General features: G+C 36.9%; 1 protein-coding gene across 1 annotated transcript in view; it reads left to right on the plus strand.

The window, feature by feature from the left end:
* The window catches only part of SLC44A1 (solute carrier family 44 member 1), a 69,134-nt gene that overhangs the window by 46,632 nt on the left and 2,768 nt on the right, over nt 1-19,734 (plus strand). The window contains 9 exon segments of the mRNA XM_030236664.2: nt 1,929-2,056; nt 3,078-3,108; nt 3,111-3,263; nt 5,204-5,369; nt 7,994-8,150; nt 8,591-8,674; nt 9,730-9,867; nt 11,572-11,808; nt 13,387-13,467. Coding sequence (XP_030092524.2) covers nt 1,929-2,056; nt 3,078-3,108; nt 3,111-3,263; nt 5,204-5,369; nt 7,994-8,150; nt 8,591-8,674; nt 9,730-9,867; nt 11,572-11,808; nt 13,387-13,467 — 1,175 coding nt within the window.

Genomic DNA, 19,734 nt, shown 5'->3' on the forward strand with positions numbered 1-19,734 from the left:
CACCTTAGTATTGCAGTTCTCTCTCAGAGAGTACATTGCTCCTTGAATATTTGCACACTCTGCTTGGCAGTCAGTCTTCATGTCAGCCTAGCTCACTAGAGCCCATGGGTGACAGTGCAAGAGGTTGCTCGCAGCACTTGTAGCACAACCCTAAATGTTGCCTGCTTCTTAACCTGCCTTCCAAACAGGTCAGCAAGGCAGCTAAACCTGGGTGTGCCTGGTGGTACTCCTGCACCTTGGCTGGTGCATGAAGAAATCAAAGGGAACTATTGCTTATGCAGCTGAATATATTTACAACTCTGACATGTTCATCAGCCCTTCAGTTCTTTGAGTAGCTCTTTAGGACCTGTTCTTGAAGAGAGGAAGGAAAGGTGCTTGTCTACATATTCTAATTAAATCCTTGTATTTCTGTATGACTCAGGAGCACCTGCGTGACCCAGATATGTGAAATGCCACCAGGCATGCTATCTTGGAAATGACCAAAGGTTGTCTCTACCAGAATGATGTAGCTTGTAAAAAGTAGCCTTATTTTATCACATTAGCTTTTAAATTCCTAAAACTAAAGTTTTCTACACTTATTGCTGAGTAGCTAGTCCAAAATGTCTGGACAAATGACTGCACAGAAAGAAAAAAATTGAATAATCATATTAGGAATCACTAGTGATCTAATTCTTGCAATTCAAGACTGCAGTTGATGGAAAAAATTGGCAGACCATCTATATTTTTTCAGGATCACTTTGGTTTTCTGATTCATGGCCTCACAATCTATGATCAGGGAAAACGAAAAATATGGATTTATTTTTCATTTATATTCTCTTCAGAAGATGAGGAACCATGTTGAGTGAAATAGTTGAACTATTGCTATGTTCTGAAAAGTTTCATCCATTATAATAATGGATTGAATAAAACCCTGTCTTTTATGACACATACTGCTTATTCTGTCTTGTCTGTTTAGGAGATGTCAAAAGAGCATTCTTTATTTTAGACCTGAACAGAGTATGTTCAGCAAAAACATGCAATCACAGGGTAAGGTTGGAAGGGAACACAGAGGCTCATCTGGCCCAACCTCCCTACTTAGCTTATGCATTTGATTCAGAAATACCAGCAGAACAAAGGACAATTAAAAGAGAAAAGGAATGTACTAGGGAGGAGAGGTTATCACCCTGAGGGGCTGGAGATCTTGTTCAAGAAAAGTTCTACCTTGGAAAAGCAGCTAGAATAGGAGAATGTTTTTCTGGCCATAATGCTAGGATTAACATAACAGGAGTGAGAAGATAGTATCTCACATTTTATATGCCTCCTGTGCCTTTTACTGATGTTTTTTCTAGTGTCCAAGGCATTGTCTGAAGCAAGTTTAGCTACATATCATTAAGGTGTGGTTTCCAGCATCAGGCTGATGCATGTTGTTTTGATTAGTGTTCCCAGGAATGGTAGACTCCTTGTTTTGTTGTTATTTCACATCTTAATCCAAGGGTCTGTCTCTGTTTCCCCTCCTAAATTCTTACTCCCTGCATTACTGTACACACCAATACATTCATACGTACAGCCTACCACAAAACTATTTATTCTTCCTTTTGTTCTTTTATTACCTGTCTAGTGGGAGCTGTGCTGTTTACTGTTAGGGCTTTCCATGAAGTAGTCCTTCAGTGCAGTTTACCCTAAAACACCGGGTCAAGGTTCTGCAAGAGTCTTAAGTGGTCATAGAATGGTGAAAAGAGTATATTCACTTGAGAAGAGGCCAACAGAAGAGAACTAGGTACTTCTCCCTCCTCTCAAGTTCCTGTTGGGTTGAGCATCAGTGCTCTTGAGTATTCAGTACCAGACTAGACTTGAAAGGAAAGAGCTGTTTTATTTCTCTGGGACTAGGTAGTCTGTATCACACAGAAGATTCATTTATTTATCCTTCTTGTTTTCTCACTAAAACATAGGTGGTACAGGAGTCCTGTGGTGGCTCTATGCTAAACAACGAATGTCTGCTGGTGCTCTTGAGACCCAAATAGCCAAAGACAATCTTCAGGCTCTCTTGATCTATGCCATTGCAGCTACAGTCTTCACGGTATGCTTTGCTAATGATTGTATTATTTTCTGCTCTTGTCTTCCTGTTTGTCTCTATTTTTTATTCAGGTGAAAGCATGGTATTGCACACATCTTGGAACAGTTTATTGCCACAATTTCTCATGAAGTGATTTTCTTTCATTGTGTTATTTTTTTAACTTTTAGGAATTGTTCTCTAACACCTGATTATGAGTCAGGGGAGACTTTCTAGGAGCTGTTCTCTATTATCTGATTTTGAGTCAAGAGAGACTTTCTAAGCCTGAAGCTACTTTAATCTACTGTAAAATGTCCACAGGGACTTCCAAGAATAGGTACGATACTGGACTGCCAATCCAAAGAGATTTTTCTTAGGTTCTCAGTTCAGACTACTGAGTCATTTCAGTGTATTTAAAAATCCTTAGCCTGCTTCTGAAAGAAGTTGTTCTTAAATCATTGTGAACTGAAATACTAACACCATTTGAACCAATCTATCTTCTTTGGGCCTTGCTGTTAATTTCAGAGTCACTTAATTTACTACCGGAAACTGACAATGTTTGATTAACTTCACAGGAATTGTAGACTCCCTCTTCCGTTCTTGTTGCTTCACATCCTAATCCAAAAGTTCCTCTCCGTTCCCTCTCCTAGATTCTTACTCCCTATGTTAATATACACATATATACATACATCCTGTAAGACCACCACACCATGGTCAAATATAAATTTTAAATTACCTTTCTTAAAGGTAATTAAAGGTTAAAACTGGCTGATTTCATTGCTTTGTAAAACATAATTGAGGATAGAACCTGGTCTTGTCTCTTCAGCTTAAGGCTGATGATGATTCTAAATACATAATTATGAGAATGGAATTCGTCAAAAATATAATTTGGAAAATAATTTGTCACCAGAAGAAGATGATAGAGGTTTTACATTTTGATCTTGTGATTTTATAGGTAGAGTATGTGTTAATTTAATGTGTTTGAATATCCTAACTGTGCAAAAGAGTATCTTGACTCTAAATATGATTTGGAAACTTCCCCCTTTAGGTTATCTTGTTCTTGATCATGTTAATTATGCGCAAAGAGTAGCTCTCACCATTGCCTTGTTCCACGTGGCTGGCAAGGTCTTCATTCACCTGCCGCTGTTAGTCTTCCAGCCATTTTGGACATTCTTTGTGCTTATCCTCTTCTGGACATACTGGATCACAGTGCTGCTTTTTCTTGGTACTACAGGTAAGCAGTAATAATAATAATAATTTTCACTTCATTTTTGTATGATTTCTAACAGAGTTGACTAAAAAGCCAGTGGGAATCTCAAAGAAAAAAGCCTACTTGTTGTGCTTCTATTCCTGTCTGCTTCATTGACTTCAGGTTATTGTGCATGTGAGTCTTCAAACCCAGCATGGTACTTTGTGTGTTAGGCTGGCTTTTTGATTTGATGCAAGTTGGCTTGCTGCAAACCATGAGATGCTAATAATAAAACTGCTATAGCAATTTTTCAAATAATGCCCTCTAATTTTACACACACAAGTTAAAAACAGCATAAACTTGGAGTCACTAAGCATCACAGTACTCACACGGATGAGTATACAGTAAGGGAAGGGCCATTGCAAACAATTACTGCATCCCACAATGTAAATATTGTGATTTTAGTTTCCAGTTGTTTCAAACTTAGGTGTCCAGTATTATTCCAGAATCAATCACTGTAATCTGAGAGCAGCCGATGTACTACTAATTCCTACCTGCTCTTCAGTATGTAGAAGGTGAAAGCTTTGTTTGTATTCAGGGTCTGACAAGAGCTTCTAGAATTAATCAACCCCATAGGTCCAAATCTTAGTTACTTCAGCAAAAACAAAAACCACCAGAGCAGATGCTTTTTTAAAAGTCTGTTATTTTGCAGTATATTGTAGGCAACAGAAACTGTCATTCATTATTAAATGTCTTAAAATTTTGAAACATGTTGTTTGCTACTGACCCAAAAGTAGCAGTGTTTCAAGTCACAGGGCTATTTCACAGTAATACAAGATAAATATTTTTCATATCCTGAGTTCTTAGCAAAGGGTTGGGGGCAATAGAATTCACATGTTCCTGTTCTCATTACTGATGTAATTTTTAATTTTCATTGTGTGCTGTGCTATGTGCAGAAAATGGTCACCACTGAAAGTCTCAGTCCTATGCTTCATTTTCTGAGTCAGACCACTGCCCAGGCACTAAATTTGTAGGAGAATGTAGTCTGATATCATAGTTAACTGACAGAACCCTTCAACCTGCCTTGATTTTGGAAAAGCTATTTTATCTTTTTAGCTTATATATACTCAGTATCATCACTATTATCAGTTAAACTATTTGTGCAAATAAGGCCAAATCTTTGTTCACCAAAACCAGAATTATTTCAACAGTTAACTTATTGACAAGAAATCATTTTATGTGTAAGTATAAAAACATAACTAAGAATGAGGGTAAGGTGCTGTCAGTACTAAGTCAAAACAATGCTTTTCAAGGTAAGCACTTTATACACAAAAAGTTTCTTGCAGTGTTTTTCTGAATCTCATCATCTGTTCATGTAAATGTTGTATAAGATGAAACATCTCACTGTGCACTAACACGTCAAAATAGAGCTTATCTTAGGAGTGTTCTGACATGCTGTCAGTCTCTATGATATTGCTATTCATATTAGACCAAGAGTCAATAAGTTCTTGAATATATTAAATCATATACTTAGAATTTTTAAGGCTGCTCCATATGTCTGTTACTAGCTTTAAAGCTACAAAAGCTTACCATAGGGAAAACAAAAGTGACTGCTAATGTTGACATCTAGATATAAGGAGCTGATAATGATTCCTGTTGTATGAAAAATATTGATAAGGCAGGAAACTCAAATTAGGAATGACTGAAGCAGACTTCCATTAAGTTTAACTATATGAATTTTTGTTATGAGATGGTGGTTAGTTGTGGAATTTTTTTAGTGTATTTTTTTCAAATACCATTACACTTATTGTCTCAAAAGCTCTATCTTTCTTAAGACCGATCTTCCTAAATGTGGCATTTAAAAATATGAGTAGAAACAAGAGGAGTTTCTGCTGTAACTGGTTATGAACTGCTAATAACATATGCTTCCTTCATTACAAGTTGATGTAACCATCGTTTTCTTTTTTACCCTTATTCATTTCTAGGTAGTCCTGTCCCAAATGAGGAAGGATTTGTTGAATTTCGGATGGTAGGTCCTTTGAAATACATGTGGTGGTACCATGTAGTAGGACTCATCTGGATCAGCGAGTTTATCCTAGCCTGTCAGCAGATGACAGTAGCAGGGGCTGTTGTAACATACTATTTTACAAGGTAAGGCTAACCTAGATAGTTCTATCTTGAGTAGCCTACAGATGGGGAGAATATTTGTGTCCATTGGGAAAGCAAGGGAACAGTTAAATTGCCTTGACCCTTTTTAAATAATGTAAATTCCTTAACTATCTGTTTTGGCATTTATAGATGGCATTCTTGACATATAAGACTTGAAGTATTATTTGCCTTGTAACCTGTGCACATTCTACAGGTATGGGTGGTTGTTTACAAAGTAGGATGAGTCTGGAAGGTTATCTCTTTTACAAAATAATTAATGCTGGTAAGATCTGTAGAGGTTAAAAAATAATGAGAGCAATTGATTATTATTTTAATTGCAAACAATGCTCTTTAAATTATTTACAGTGCTTCACTAAACTTCATTAATCTTTCCTTCACAGGATTACTTAAGATCATATTAGATTAATAATTTATATATAGATCCTGACAAGATAATATAAAAATAAAAATTCATGTAAAATTTTAAAGCTCCATATTTTATTGCTGTACTTGTGAACTAAATTGTTTATCAGTTTTTTGAATAATGTATGGAGGTATTTTTCAAGTGCATGATTCAGATCACAAATGTTTAATTGCTTTGTCTTTTTAATTGAGGCTGTTACCTGAGCTACATTTGACTCCTTTCCTGCTCTTCTCTTTAAAATAACATCAAAAAAAAAGGAATCAATTTATTGTGCTGTCAGAAGTTTTGTTATTTTATTAATGATGAAGTTCTCCAGTATACCAATCAAATACATCTATGAAGTTATTACAAGATGTTACAGGGATGTAATCTTGTGAATAATTAATCTAGACTGAGTACAGAATGAGGAAAATACAGAGGAAAGAGAATAACTCTGCACTGAAATAGATTGCTTAGCAATGTGTATGCTTCATCTGTAAGGTTATGTATTTCCTGTTACCTGAGGGTGAATGATTTTTGTTTCATTCATACCCTGTAATTCCATAACTGCAATTTTATTTTAAGTTAGTAAATACTCATTTCTCTCTGTTATCTTCTTTTTGCATTTTAAGGTACAACCGTAATTTGAAAAGTGACTTGTAAAAACAGAAAAGGCATTAGTTTGCACTTATCCATTATTTTGCATATGAACAGCTTTCCAAATCAAATGAGATGAGGTTATCCATGGAGAAATGTTTTATACACGTTCACTGCTCATTCACTTTAGCCAGATGGATTCCTTTTAACTCAGGCAATAACAGGCCTCAAAGTGTTTTGTGTTACATACTTTGCCCTGAAAATGAGGTAGTGTTTGGGTTGCCTGAGCATAAGACTCAAGCAATTTATGTGATTGTGCCTAACAGGGAGTAAAATTTGTCTTCCCGTAAAAGCTAATTGGAATAAAATACACGGTAAACCTGCTTTGATCATTAATATCTCAGGATTACATTATGCAGATATTAGATATTGAAATGAAGAATCTACTTTTGTTTTCTTTTCTGAGTGAAATTCTCATCTCTCCCAAGCTAGGGAGAGCCTTTGTGTTTTGAATGTTATCACATGTTTTTTAGTATGCTTATTATCATGCTTTTATTTCCAATAAAGAAGAAGAGCCATTCTTTAAATGTTTAATTAGTGCTATCCTTTGAGAGAGATGTATAAATTAGTTTCTTGGTAGAAAAGAATAATGGCTTGAAACTGTGAACATGAATATTTATCTGATAAATTAAAAGCTGTAGAAAAAGAGCATGGAGGGGAAGAGGGAGAGGGACAGGGGTTAGGTGGAAACATACCATCCTTCCAAGGGTCCCAATGACATCTCATTACTTCCCTCCATCTGGCCTTCTTGGCGGTGACGATCCCCTGCACTCCAAAAAGTATAGAATCCAATGGATTCATATACATTTGGGCCAAGTGGGAAGGCCTAGAGGGGAAGTGTGACACTGTCCCTTGCAACGCTGTGGATTTCTTACATCATGTTGCAGAGCTCCAGTGCAATATCTGGGGGCCCCTTGTGAGGGGAACTTCTGATGGCGCTTGACACCACATCTGCTGTCATTCATGTGGATGTCCTGTAGTTGTGGTTTTCCCCTGACTGCAGCTGGGTGGGTCTGCCCAGCAGAGTACATGCCCAAAACCTCTCCTTCCCACCCCACCCTTTGGTGTGAGGGCCTGGGCAGGTCAGGCAGCTGATAGCCCTGGGGCTGTGGTCTCCACCCTGAAGGTGTGAGGTTTAACTCTCCTATGAATGAATTCTTTTTTTCCCAGCCCAGAATTGAGTCACTTTCTCTTATCTCCATCAATTTCCAGTTCAGGGCCTCAGTCAGGAGGCTCATTCAGAGTGTGGTGGTCTTCCATGCAGCTTTTGTTAAAAAGTTGTGCTATAATAGGCAAAAGTCCTTCATAAAAATGCTTAAACCATAAATCATAACATTGCAGTCCCCAACAGTATGACATGCCAATTCCTAATTCTGGTCCTGCATTAGAGACAAATTTGTGAGTTACACAGATTGTCAGGGTGGAGTGAGCAATATATCCTGAAAGCTAGTATGAGGATTATATACTCCTTTTGTACATTATTTTATTGAGAATTTGTAGCACTTCTAGATGATACCATTTAAATACTGATCATTCTTCTACATTTTTTTTTTCCTCTTTTCAACAGGGAGAAAAGAAATCTGCCATTTACTCCTATTCTGGCATCTGTTAATCGCCTTGTTTGTTACCACCTAGGAACAGTAGCAAAGGGGTCTTTCATTATCACACTAGTGAAGATACCACGAATGATTCTTATGTATATTCACACACAACTCAAAGGAAAGGTAAGAGAAACAGATTCCATTTTCTTACCGAAACTCAAGGCCTGATATGTTTACCTGTTTATTTAGTCAATGTGGGAGGATGGAAGTTTTGTTTCAGAATAGATCGGGGTAACAAGAAATTCTTCATTGTGAGGGTGGTGGTGAGACACTAGAACAGGTTACCCAGAGAAGTTGTGGATATCCCATCCCTGAAAGTGTTCTGGGTCTTGCTGGATGAGGTTTTGAGCAACTTGGTCTAGTGGAAGGTGTCCCTGCCTGTGGTGTTCGGAGTTCCTTCCAACCCAAACCATCCTATTGTTCTCTGAATATTTAGACTTTACAGACCATGGAACTGATACAGATTGCTTAAGTTAGCAGGCTGAATATTAGTTACTGCAGCACAAGGGAATATTGTTTCCATAAAAACTCTTTATGTTTTCCCACATTCTGTGTTTTCCTAGGAAAACGCTTGTGCTCGCTGTATGCTTAAAGCCTGCATTTGCTGCCTTTGGTGTCTAGAAAAGTGCCTGACATATTTAAATCAGGTAAGATTTTCCATATTTAAGTTTTATGTAAGGGCTGATACTAGTATATCTATTCCCAGAGTGCAATCTGATGACGACAAATAATGTATTGTACTTTGGAAGTGTACTTGAATGACAGAACTTCAGTCTTGTCTCCATTACTGAAATTGCACTGCATATCACTACATTGATCTTTGGAATATAAACAAGAACTAAAAAATAGCCCATGTTCATTTTCATGAACTTGATTTCTGAACTTTATAACAATTTGTTTAGTGGTTTAGTGGAGACATTCCCTCTTAGGTCTACTCAGTCAAACTACATCTGAGTTTCAAAATATTTTTGTTATGAAAAGAAAATAAAGCTTTTCTTTGTGTAATATTTAAGATTCTCACAGTGCAGAAACTATACAAAACATCAAATTGTCATCATCATCTAGAAAGGAGAAAAAGAGTTGCAAAGTGCAACACACTAGCTAGTCCTTGTAAAAGAGGGATTATGGGCCATAAATATCACATAAATAAATACAGATACATAAATATGTTCTATATAACATCTCTTTTACTGTTGTTAATATTTTTTACGTGTGAAAATGTAGAAAATAAAATCATAAGAAAGCATTTTAAATGCCCCAATGTAATCCTTGAAAACTGTCCTCACTAACCTTGAATGCAGTCTAGTTAAGTATTTAGAAATTATCTTGGTTGACTTGTACCAGATTCTTTTGTATTTCCAGATTGTTTTTTTTGGAACTATTTAATTTCTGTAGCTATGCTACTGTTCACCTCCTCCTGCAGATGAATTGCAAATTCTGTTTAATGAGTTTTTTTGAACAAACTTGTTAATGCATAAATTATGAGCAAGAGAGGAGAAGAATAGTAATTCTTTACCTCATATAATCTTCTGTCAGCTGGTTCATATTGCTTGATTCAACAACTCTCAAGGGAATTTTTGTTCATTAAAATCACATGATGAATGTGTCTTACTCAAAGCTGTATCTTCCCCCTCATCTTTCCCACCCTCCATCTGAAATACCTGATCATTCTATGAATAAATCTTCAATCTTCTTTTCTCAGAATGCATATACAGCCACAGCTATCAACAGCACAAATTTCTGCACCTCAGCAAAGGATGCCTTTGTTATCCTAGTGGAAAACGCTTTGCGAGTGGCTGCCATAAACACAGTTGGGGATTTTATGCTGTTTTTAGGAAAGGTATGTTTGCTGCATACAGCTGTTACAGACCTATGTAGGAGCAATCTTTCTTTAGCAATGGCTTGAACCCTAATTCAAAATGCCTTAAAAATCCTGTTTCTTGGTGTGCACTTCATTGCATCTAACTGCATCATGTTAGGAAGGGACCATCCAGTATAGGGAGCATAAACAGATGATCCACTTAAATTTAGTAAAAGTGACTAGAGAGGAATAGCTGAAGTTTATGACACTTTTTGCATAGGGAGTCAAGAGAAAAGTGATTAGAAAGTCTAAGGTTTTGATTTTGTAGTTAAGACATTGCATTGTATGGAAAGGAAGCTTTTCTATTAAATTCTCTTTAGTATGGACTCTCTAGGTTTATGTTGAAAATTTGACACATTATTGATCACCTTTTATGACAAAATCAGACTGGAAGAGTATAGAAGCTTGCTATGAGGAACTGCCAGTTTAAGCAACTAAGTTAGTTCTACTGTGAGAATTAAAAGGAGATCAGAATAATTTCTGTGATGAGTTAGCCTTTTGGGTTTCCAGCTAATGGAGATATACTGTATGGAAATGTAATCCAGTGAATTATTTCTATCCTTAGAAGTGCCATAATTTACAGAAACAATTAATACTAAATTACTTAAATCACCTGTGCCTCAGTACCTGGACACTGGTTGCACTGATCTGTATTCCTTATTGCATTCCTCTACTTCTGTTAAATCAGAAGTTCAGTGGGCTGAACCTTGTATCCAGTAATTAAGTGAGTAAGATGTGAGAAGAAATAAACACATAAGGGAGAAGTAAGTGCTTTGGAGAACCTGAAATTACATAACAAAGTTTTTCTGAGGAATCTCAAAAGTGTTAGGAAACACTCCCTGAAAAGATGTCTCAGATTATTAAAAAAATGTTCAGGTGACAGAAATGGTCAAATAAACAGTGCACATAAAAATCAGTATCAGCTAAAATAATGCTACACTATCAGCATCTCCTCTACCAGTTCAATGTGATGTTTTCGTAAAAGCTGACCTATTTTATGATTGTGTTTAGTTGTTATTCATAATAATACACACAGAAATATTCAGAAAGTTAATTGGCACCACCAATTTATCTTTTTGGTTTTGCCAAAACCAGACTGGTACCCAGTGGAATATCTGTTAAGGGCTCACACATAGTGTAGTTCTGTAGAGACTGTTACATGAAGTGCCTCATGTGAATTCTAATCTACTTTCTCTGTATGGAGAAGAAATAGATATTAAACAAGCTTGGAAGTTCTTTCCACTAGCAAAATGAAAAACATACCATTCTCCTAATACCTAACTTCTGCCTCCATCCCAAATAAAAAGCCAACTGCATGTTAGTTGATGCTTGTCATCTGGTTGTGAGGTTTATATAATTGACAGGATAAAGTTGGTTTTTACTGGAATATTGTATAACACTAGAATGATGACAGCAGAATATAAATGTAATTTTCTCTGAAAAATACTCTTTGTGATGAAGAATATGTAACAATTGACTTGAACCTGCTGAAAAATGAGTTAAATGTCATTTATTCGCAGGAACATGGGTAATCCAGGAGATAAAGATCTTGTTACCTACTATCTGTTATCTCTAGTTCTAACCCTGGCAGACCGAGAAGCATACTGTCTTAACACAAACAAACCAAACAAAAAATATCAAAAGGCTTCTGCCATTACAGTTGTCTACCATTTTCTTCTTCAGGTCCTGATTGTCTGCAGCACAGGTTTGGCCGGCATTATGTTGCTGAATTACCAACGAGATTACACCATCTGGGTGCTACCACTCATCATTGTCTGCCTCTTTGCATTCCTGGTTGCTCACTGCTTCCTTTCCATTTATGAAATGGTTGTTGATGTCCTTTTCTTATGTTTTGCCATCGATACAAAATACAATGATGGGAGCCCTGGCAGGGAATTCTACATGGATAAAGTTCTCATGGTAAGTTTTCCCTTACTCTTCAAAGTCTAAGGATCTGGTTCCATAAAATAGGTATTTTGACAATGGAATGAATGCACTAGCTGAGTTCAATATGAGGGTTTTTTTTTAACCTTGCCATCTTGTTCATGGCTTGATCAGGAAACAGTTTCATCTGATAAGCATCAAGTAAGTAATGATACTTCCTTCCCATGGTATTGGATTCTATTTGCTAGCTATTGGATGAGCAGTGATCTTACAGAATCATACTCTTGGACATCATGTCTTGTAAATTACACAGTGCAGAATAAAAGAAATAAAACCAGGAAAGAAAACTTGGGGTTTTTTTACTTTCCCAAGAAGAACTTCTCTTTGGATATGAGAGAGAAAAAATATCAGATTATTCTACCTCCTGCATAGATAATGGTTACAGTGGAGTTTTCATATAGGCATCAACCAGAATTGTCTCTGTCACACATACAAATACCAGGCTTTATGTTCTGTCCTGGAGCCTACATGCTTTGTCAAGGCCTTTTGCAAGGCCAATTCATTTTGTCCATTTTTATTCCATGTTATTCTCTGTTCACTATAACTAGAAAACAGGATTAAAAAATCTGCTTGTCAAGCCTCTCACTTTTTTGTTGCTTAGGAAACTTCTTGACTGTGTTTTTAAGTGGCAGGTGTAGAATATGTCTCTGTAAAATGTACCCTTGTGTATGCTAGAGGAAGAATCCCATGACTTCTTAGCATTTTTTTTCTTTTTTTCTTTTTTTTCTTTTTTTTTTCTTTTTGTGGGAAAACCATGCCAATAATTTAGTGCTAAATTGTTTGTAAATCCCTATGGAATCTAGAGTATATAATAAATAAATCAGCTGCTGATTAGTTGCTTTTTAACAGAGTAAGAGTAAAATGCAGCAAGTTTTCTCAGAAGAAAGCATTGATATATTGTAAAAGCATTGTGGGTATCTTTAGTCAACAGTCAGTATCACAAAACCCCAGCAGCTAAAGTCTACTAACATTCCCTGCAGAATTCTTGCCTTTAAGAGAAAAATATTGCTTAAAATTTTATAGCACATTTTCTAATCTGCATGAAAAGGAGATTGTGTTGTCGTGAAAAATGTAAGAGGTTGAATTGAGGACAGTTAGGGAAATCAGCCAAATCTTGCAAGTAATTATCTCCAAGTCCTTTTGTTTAATGGACTTCTAACATTAGGCACAGGATACAAGGCAATAAATGAGATTCTGGTTTGTTTGGGATATTTGTTGTGGTGGTTTTTTGTTTGGTTTTGACCTTATTTTGTTTTTTTGAAAATCAGCCTTTTACCTTCTTTCCCCATAAAGGAGAGCATTGCATGATAAATATGAAAGTTGTAAGAGTACACAAGGCAAACATCTATCTGGCTTCCAGAATTAAGTGAGGGAGACCTTTGTGGTTATTTGGCAGGCTTTTTTGCTACCTTGTGGTCCAGTCTAAGCAAGAGAAGTGGGAGATGCAAATTAGCTAGATATTTTGAGTAGTTACATCTTGAAGTTTCTGTCTTGAGATTTAATGTTTGGAGTCTGCTCTATGAAAGCACTTGTCATTTCATTACTGTTTTTCAGGAGTTTGTGGAGAATAGTAAGAAATCTATGAAAGAAGCTGGCCGGGGAGGTGGAGCTGAGGGCAGAGAGCTAAAACCAATGGTAGGTGCAGATGAGGAGGTGGCGATCCTCCAAGAGTTTCACTTTTACTTCTTCTCCCTCTTTGTCTTTACTGACTGCACTTCTTCAGGAGAAGTTTTTGTTCTCTGTATCACTCAAGATGTTCTGCTTTTTCTGTTTGTGAGCTTGCCTATCACCTGGATGGCAGAGTTTTTGTCACAGCTGAGACCATCTCCTGTAAAAGTAAGATGAAAGGAACTGTTTCGTATGAAACAAATGTAGTATCATTTCATTAGGATTAGTGGTGCATGCCATGTGGTATATGCAGACAGCGCCAATTGCTGAACAGTCTGAAAATAAGACGGCTTTGAGATTCTTTGGGCTCTTCTTAGCCCTGAGATGAACAATTTTTGCTCATCTTGCATTCACTGCAAAAGCCTGAAATGAAGAACACTTACTGTGTGCATCCATTGTTGCAAAGTAAGACCAGGTATTCAAAGCCCTCACTAAATTATCTTACACAGTGCCAAGGAATTGGATACAGTGATTCCTTTCAACCTGCTCAAATGACATTTCTCCCAGTTGTTTGTTTTATTGCCAACTACTTATGTTGCTTGTCTCTTGTGTGCTCTTTCCATCTCACACTGTCAGATGCACAGACAGTGAACAATGCATCATTTATGCTTCTGCAGCCTGTTTTACTTCTGGTGTGCCTGTTAGGAAGGCATTGCATGTCTGATTAGCCTGGAATAAGGACACTATACATGGTACAGATAACAGATAGGAGGATAAGTTTGGAAGGTGGAAAAAGAGGGCGTATAACAGAGAGCCAGGCTGGGCAAGGTATGATTTGTCATCGTACATTATGACTTTGTGAAACAGAGTATTTTTCCATCATCACTTTCTCTGAGTGTTTGGGGGTCTTACTCATTTCCGTACCATGGGGATCATTTTTTAACCAAATGGAATCTAAATAAGTGTGTGCTAACAGAAGAATTTCTTTTTCCAATAATGTATGTGAAGCCATGTTGCATGAGCATTTTTTGACTAAGCTGGAATGGGTTCCTGCTATAGACTGGATAGATGTGTAGCTTTGCGTGTTTTGCTATTTCATTATGGCATACCAGTTTCTAGATTTGCTTATGCCTAAATGCTGCTGTGTTTATACATATAAAAAAACTAATTCTATGCTCATTTACTGTTTTCTTCTGGGAGTAATTCTAGCTGGTCAAGCAGACACTAACGTTGGGATTTTCAGAGCGAGCTAATTGCTATAAATGCAAATGTGCCATGAAAATTATTGAGAATTGTGTGTGCAAACTCTCTAGTCATATGCACAAAAAATTCAGTTCAAAATTTTATGTTAAACTCTGTTTCAAAGAATTGGTTTACCTTAAGTGGTTTTCCATTTACACTGTTGTCAGAGCTGGTGCCTGACTGCTACTTACACTTTTGTACTTGATTGCCTGAAGCTTGGATGTTAAAAAACTTTATTCACCCCCACCCCTTGTAGAAGTGCAAGTCAAGTACTTGCAAACCAAGTGTGGTTCTATTCTTAGAGGAAATTTTTTAATGGACTCTTAGCCTGGTACTGGTTGAAAGTCCTCTTAGGATGGCTGGAGAAGATGCTGAGCACTTGAGGCTCAGAGTGGAAGTCTCCTGCTGAATTACTCCCAGTTCTGCTGCTCATGTGAATGTCTTGTTTGGAACTGTTTGGGCCTTGTTTTGGTTTGGGCTTTCCATTTTTGGGCATTCAGCTCCAGTTGATTTGATTATGAAATACTAGGATCTTACTTCCTGATCACGATGGGACACAGTAGTTGAATTTCGAAGACCTTTCCCCAAATTGGAGGGCCTCAGTTATAGCTAGAATAGGATCATTCATAAGTCTATTTTGTAATGATAATGCCCGTAGTCCCAAAATTGCATGTCTAAAAATTAGATCAACACTACTTTTTTCTCTTTTTTCAAACAGTCTTTACTGTTTTGCTTCAGTTTCCTTGAAATGCAGATATTTCTTAGATATGACAATTATTTCTTAAAGTGAAATGCCCTAAGTGCAGTTGTATTTAAAATAGATATTAGTAGCAGAGATGAGAAAACACTTTAGGAAGTTCTATTCTTGTATCAGGGTGCAACAAAAAACCCTAGCTTTCCATGCTTTTTTCTTTATGGCTTCCAGTGACCCCTTTGACTCAATTTCTCCTTGTCCTTTGGCATCTGTCTAAGACTATACTGTATGACTTTGTTTTCTAGGCCTCTGGAGCAAGTTCATCTTGAAACTAGCCAGCCATATTGGAACCCATTGACATTCCAAAACAGTATATATATACATATATACATACATACATAAATATATATAGATATATATAGATATATATATATATATATATACACACATACATACATATATATATATATATATATATATATATCTATCTAAAAAATAAACAGCCAAAATCAGAGAAAAGGAACAGGGATTTAAAACTTTTTTTAACAATTATTTTTGTGAAACATGTACTCTTTTCATACGGGTGGCTTTTACAAGCAGCTTTATCATTGTTCCATTTCTTAAGTTATTTGTTGTGGTCATGGAAATGTTGATTCTTATCTGCTTGATATTTTAAAATCTGGAGGAAGTATCATTGTAAAGATAATCTGAAATAATGACTGGGTTTAGAGACAGATTTCCCATGACACTGCTAATCTGCTGAGAGTTTAACTTGTTTAATTTCTTTAAATTTTCATTAAATTCAGGACAGTGACATGTACAGAAAACCTTAAAATCAAGAAAAGTCTCAAATTTATTTTTTCAAGAGGTCATTTCAGCAAAAATTTGTTCAGTTGAAATGTGTTTGTAAGCAGTTATTTTACTTTACAGCCCTGGCAGGGCACAGTTCTGTTTACCAGTTTCAGATATCACAATAACCAACTCCTCAGGTATTTAGGTATGTGGGAGCCCTTGCATCTCCTATTAAACAGAACCTACAAAATGGGGACAGATAATTTTTATATGCAATTAACTTCCTGCTTACCCTACTTTTACCCCTCATACCCATTGCCCTCTGTCCTCCCCCTGAGTTCAGTAGCCTCCTTCACACTTCAGCAGTGTTCTTTGAAGGGTATGGATTCTCCATACAGGCAAGTGAAATAACAGATTGTTAAAGCTCAATCTTAGCCATACTCATGATTAATTCATGACTAGATACAAAGATGCTGAGGATGGAAAGTGAAATGAATTATACTGCTGTACATAAAAAAAGTATTGTATGCTTCATTTCATCTAATGAGAGAGCTCTGGGAGGTAGAAAGGATCATTCCTTGCCTGTTGCTTGATCCATATTTGTACATACTGTAGTGGGTGGCTAAAGCCAGAAAGGGCAGAGAAACATTCCTTTGGAAGTGTAGCTGCCAGGAGAGTTATCTGAAATTATTAAATAATGACAAGAGAACATGCTTTTTTATTATTATTATATACATAAATATCTCTTCAGTCTGGAAGTTCACCAGATATGAATGCTAATATTTAATTATTCAGCATAGTGAATTGGTAAATGCATAACTGTATTTGCTAAGAATTGATGATCTGTCTATGCTATATATTTGTTTTGTTAACATTTTTTTAAGAAAACTATTTTTGTTATTGTAAAGTTAATATTTCAGAGCAGAATTTTTAAACTTATTGCACTAAATACAAGCTCTCTACAAATAATGATGCCTCAATGGTTCAATCACTCCATTCCAGAAAATCTTTTGAAAGAGAAAGAGCCTTTCTACAGAAGCTTTATGATGGAGTAGAGATATATGTCTAGGTAAAGACATGCACAACTCGTGTAATCAAGGTTTAGTAAGTAAGCAGCTAACTGTGCTTCCTTTCAGACTATCAGACTTCTAAATTGCTGCTGAAGGTTTAAATAATTATGTAGTGTCATTTAGCTAACTAGTGCTCTTATCTTTTTGGCAATAGTAAAATGTTTCACTTTTGCTTCCAGAAGTCATTTCATGACTTAAATTTGTTACTTTTTTTTCCTGTAAGCCAGTTAAAACAATTTACACTTTTCATATCACAGAACCCAGACTATTTGAATGGTACAAAAATAAAGATACATTCAGAAAGGATAGCTGTTGGGGAGGCAAAGACACTTATCTAGTCCTGGAAGCACTTACTCATTTAAGTGAATCATATCTGTAACTACTAGCATCAAGAGGGCTCTCTAAGTATGGAAATTGTAACATTCACATCTGTGTAAGTGCTGACTGGACTAGAGCTTCAGCCTAGGGATTCAAACTGGAGCACAGGTGAGGCCTCTATGTGCAAGTTAGAGGTCAGACTTGCCCAGAAGAAACACTGGAGCAGCCTTTTGTGGAGAGGAGACATTCCTGCAGTACCAGTGTCTAAGACAGCAGTGGTACTCAACGCCAGTATTTGTGTAGATCAGAGGGGTTTAGCAACACAAATTTAAAAACTAGCTTAGATGAATCCTAGAAACTGGTTTTCAAGACTAAAAGACTTATCAAATACCCAGTTGCTTCCAGAGAATCTAGTTTTCATCTTGTTTGAAGGTTATTGGAAGTGCTTAATCAAAGAAGCCTTGTATTCTGCTCATTTTGATAAAAAATTTCTGCCATGACTAGTTCCACAAGTTTGTGTTCTCCACTCACTGGATGTCCTGAGTGGGAACTGTACTCTGTAATTGCAACTAGGACTGCAATTGGTAACAAATTTTGTATTTTTGTATGACTTGACTGTGCACCATTTTTATAGCAGTTTATCCTGTCTTAAAAATAAATTTGTTTATTTACATGGTGTTTAAAAGATATAGGCAACACTTTTCTATGGGTAGTTGTGTTGTTTAAGTGAGAAAGCTATATCATTACAAAGTTCTTAATAAAAACGTGTGCACCATGCTTGAGTGTATATCCAGCATGCAGAGTTTTCTAGTCTTGCCAAAAAGGCATTCCATTCACACACAGGCTTTCCAGTGGCCCCTTAAAGCTTTTGAATGTCCATTGAAGTTCATTTGCAACCAAACTACAAGCTGCCCTCTTCCAGCTCCATCTTGTGCACAGAGATAAGCAGAAGACAGAATTCTGAAAAGACAACTTTTCAGGACAAATTTAGACTGCTTTCCTTTCCTAGTGGGGATAGTGGAGTGAGAGGACATTTTGGCATGTAAATCCCATCCATAAATTTTGGCAGTAGGGGTTCTGTGGCCTGCCAGCTGTGAGGGATTAAATACTTCTTTTGACTGTTGGTTATTAAAGCCAGTGTATGGTCTGCTTTGTGGGAAGCAGTCTAGACTAAGTAGAGAGTGATGCTGCACTGAGAATAACAATGCAGAAGGAGCAGATGAGATAGCTAAAACAGAGAAATCATCTCCTCAGAAAGTCCATTGAATTGAGTATTGCTAAAAGACTGGAGATTTAGGCTGGACAATTTGGATTCAGAAACAATCACTGGAATTACTGCTTCCCAGCATTTGGTTTCTGCATCATAGCCTCTGACCAGTTGAGTTTCAAACAGAAAAAGCATACCAATCCTTAAATTGTTAATTTTTTTCCCCACATTACTTTTTCTGTTTGGAAGTTGAAGAGCACCATGTCATCTTAACTTCTTTTTCTTGGCCCTAGAGAATGTTGTGTTGTTGTTCTTTTGGGTCTTATTTCCATATTGCTCTCTGAGTAAAAGTGTGGCAAGTGGCAGAGCGTCAGCCTCCCCTTTGTCCCTTGATCTCACCACATTCCCTTTTACCTTCCCGAGGCAATGATTCAGGATATTACCTGTACTGAATGAGAGGGAGAGTATGTGCTAAGCTAAAATTCTGAGGCAGAATTTTTTCCTTCTTTGTCTGGTGTTACTCCATCACTGTGGTTAGAAGTGCAACCAGTCACTTCTAGAGTCTCACTGCTGCTCCACAGCTAGACTTAACACATAGAATGGCCAGCTTAGATTTGCATCTTCAGCTTTCCATGAGCTCCCAGTGCCAGAACCAGGATGGGCTTCTAAATGTGGCCTTACGTTGGCGTAGTAAATTAAGGACTTTTTGCATTTGGAATGCGTTTTCTATAAGGGAGATCTAACAGTGGAAAATGCAGTTAAATGTTGTGATGGTTTGACCATGGCTGTCATACACTGCTATGTTGCTTGCTCTGGATGGGAAAGAGCAGTGAAAGGACAAAAGCATTGATATAAGTGCAGTTCACTAAGCAAATAAGGGGGGGGGAAAAAAAGCAAAGGCAATCATTTACCAGCTGACCAATACCCAATGCAGCTGCTTGGGAACCACACCCACCCCAGTATGATTGCTG

This window comes from Serinus canaria, chromosome Z (assembly GCF_022539315.1).
Source record: "Serinus canaria isolate serCan28SL12 chromosome Z, serCan2020, whole genome shotgun sequence".
Classification (NCBI taxonomy): Eukaryota; Metazoa; Chordata; class Aves; order Passeriformes; family Fringillidae; genus Serinus; species Serinus canaria.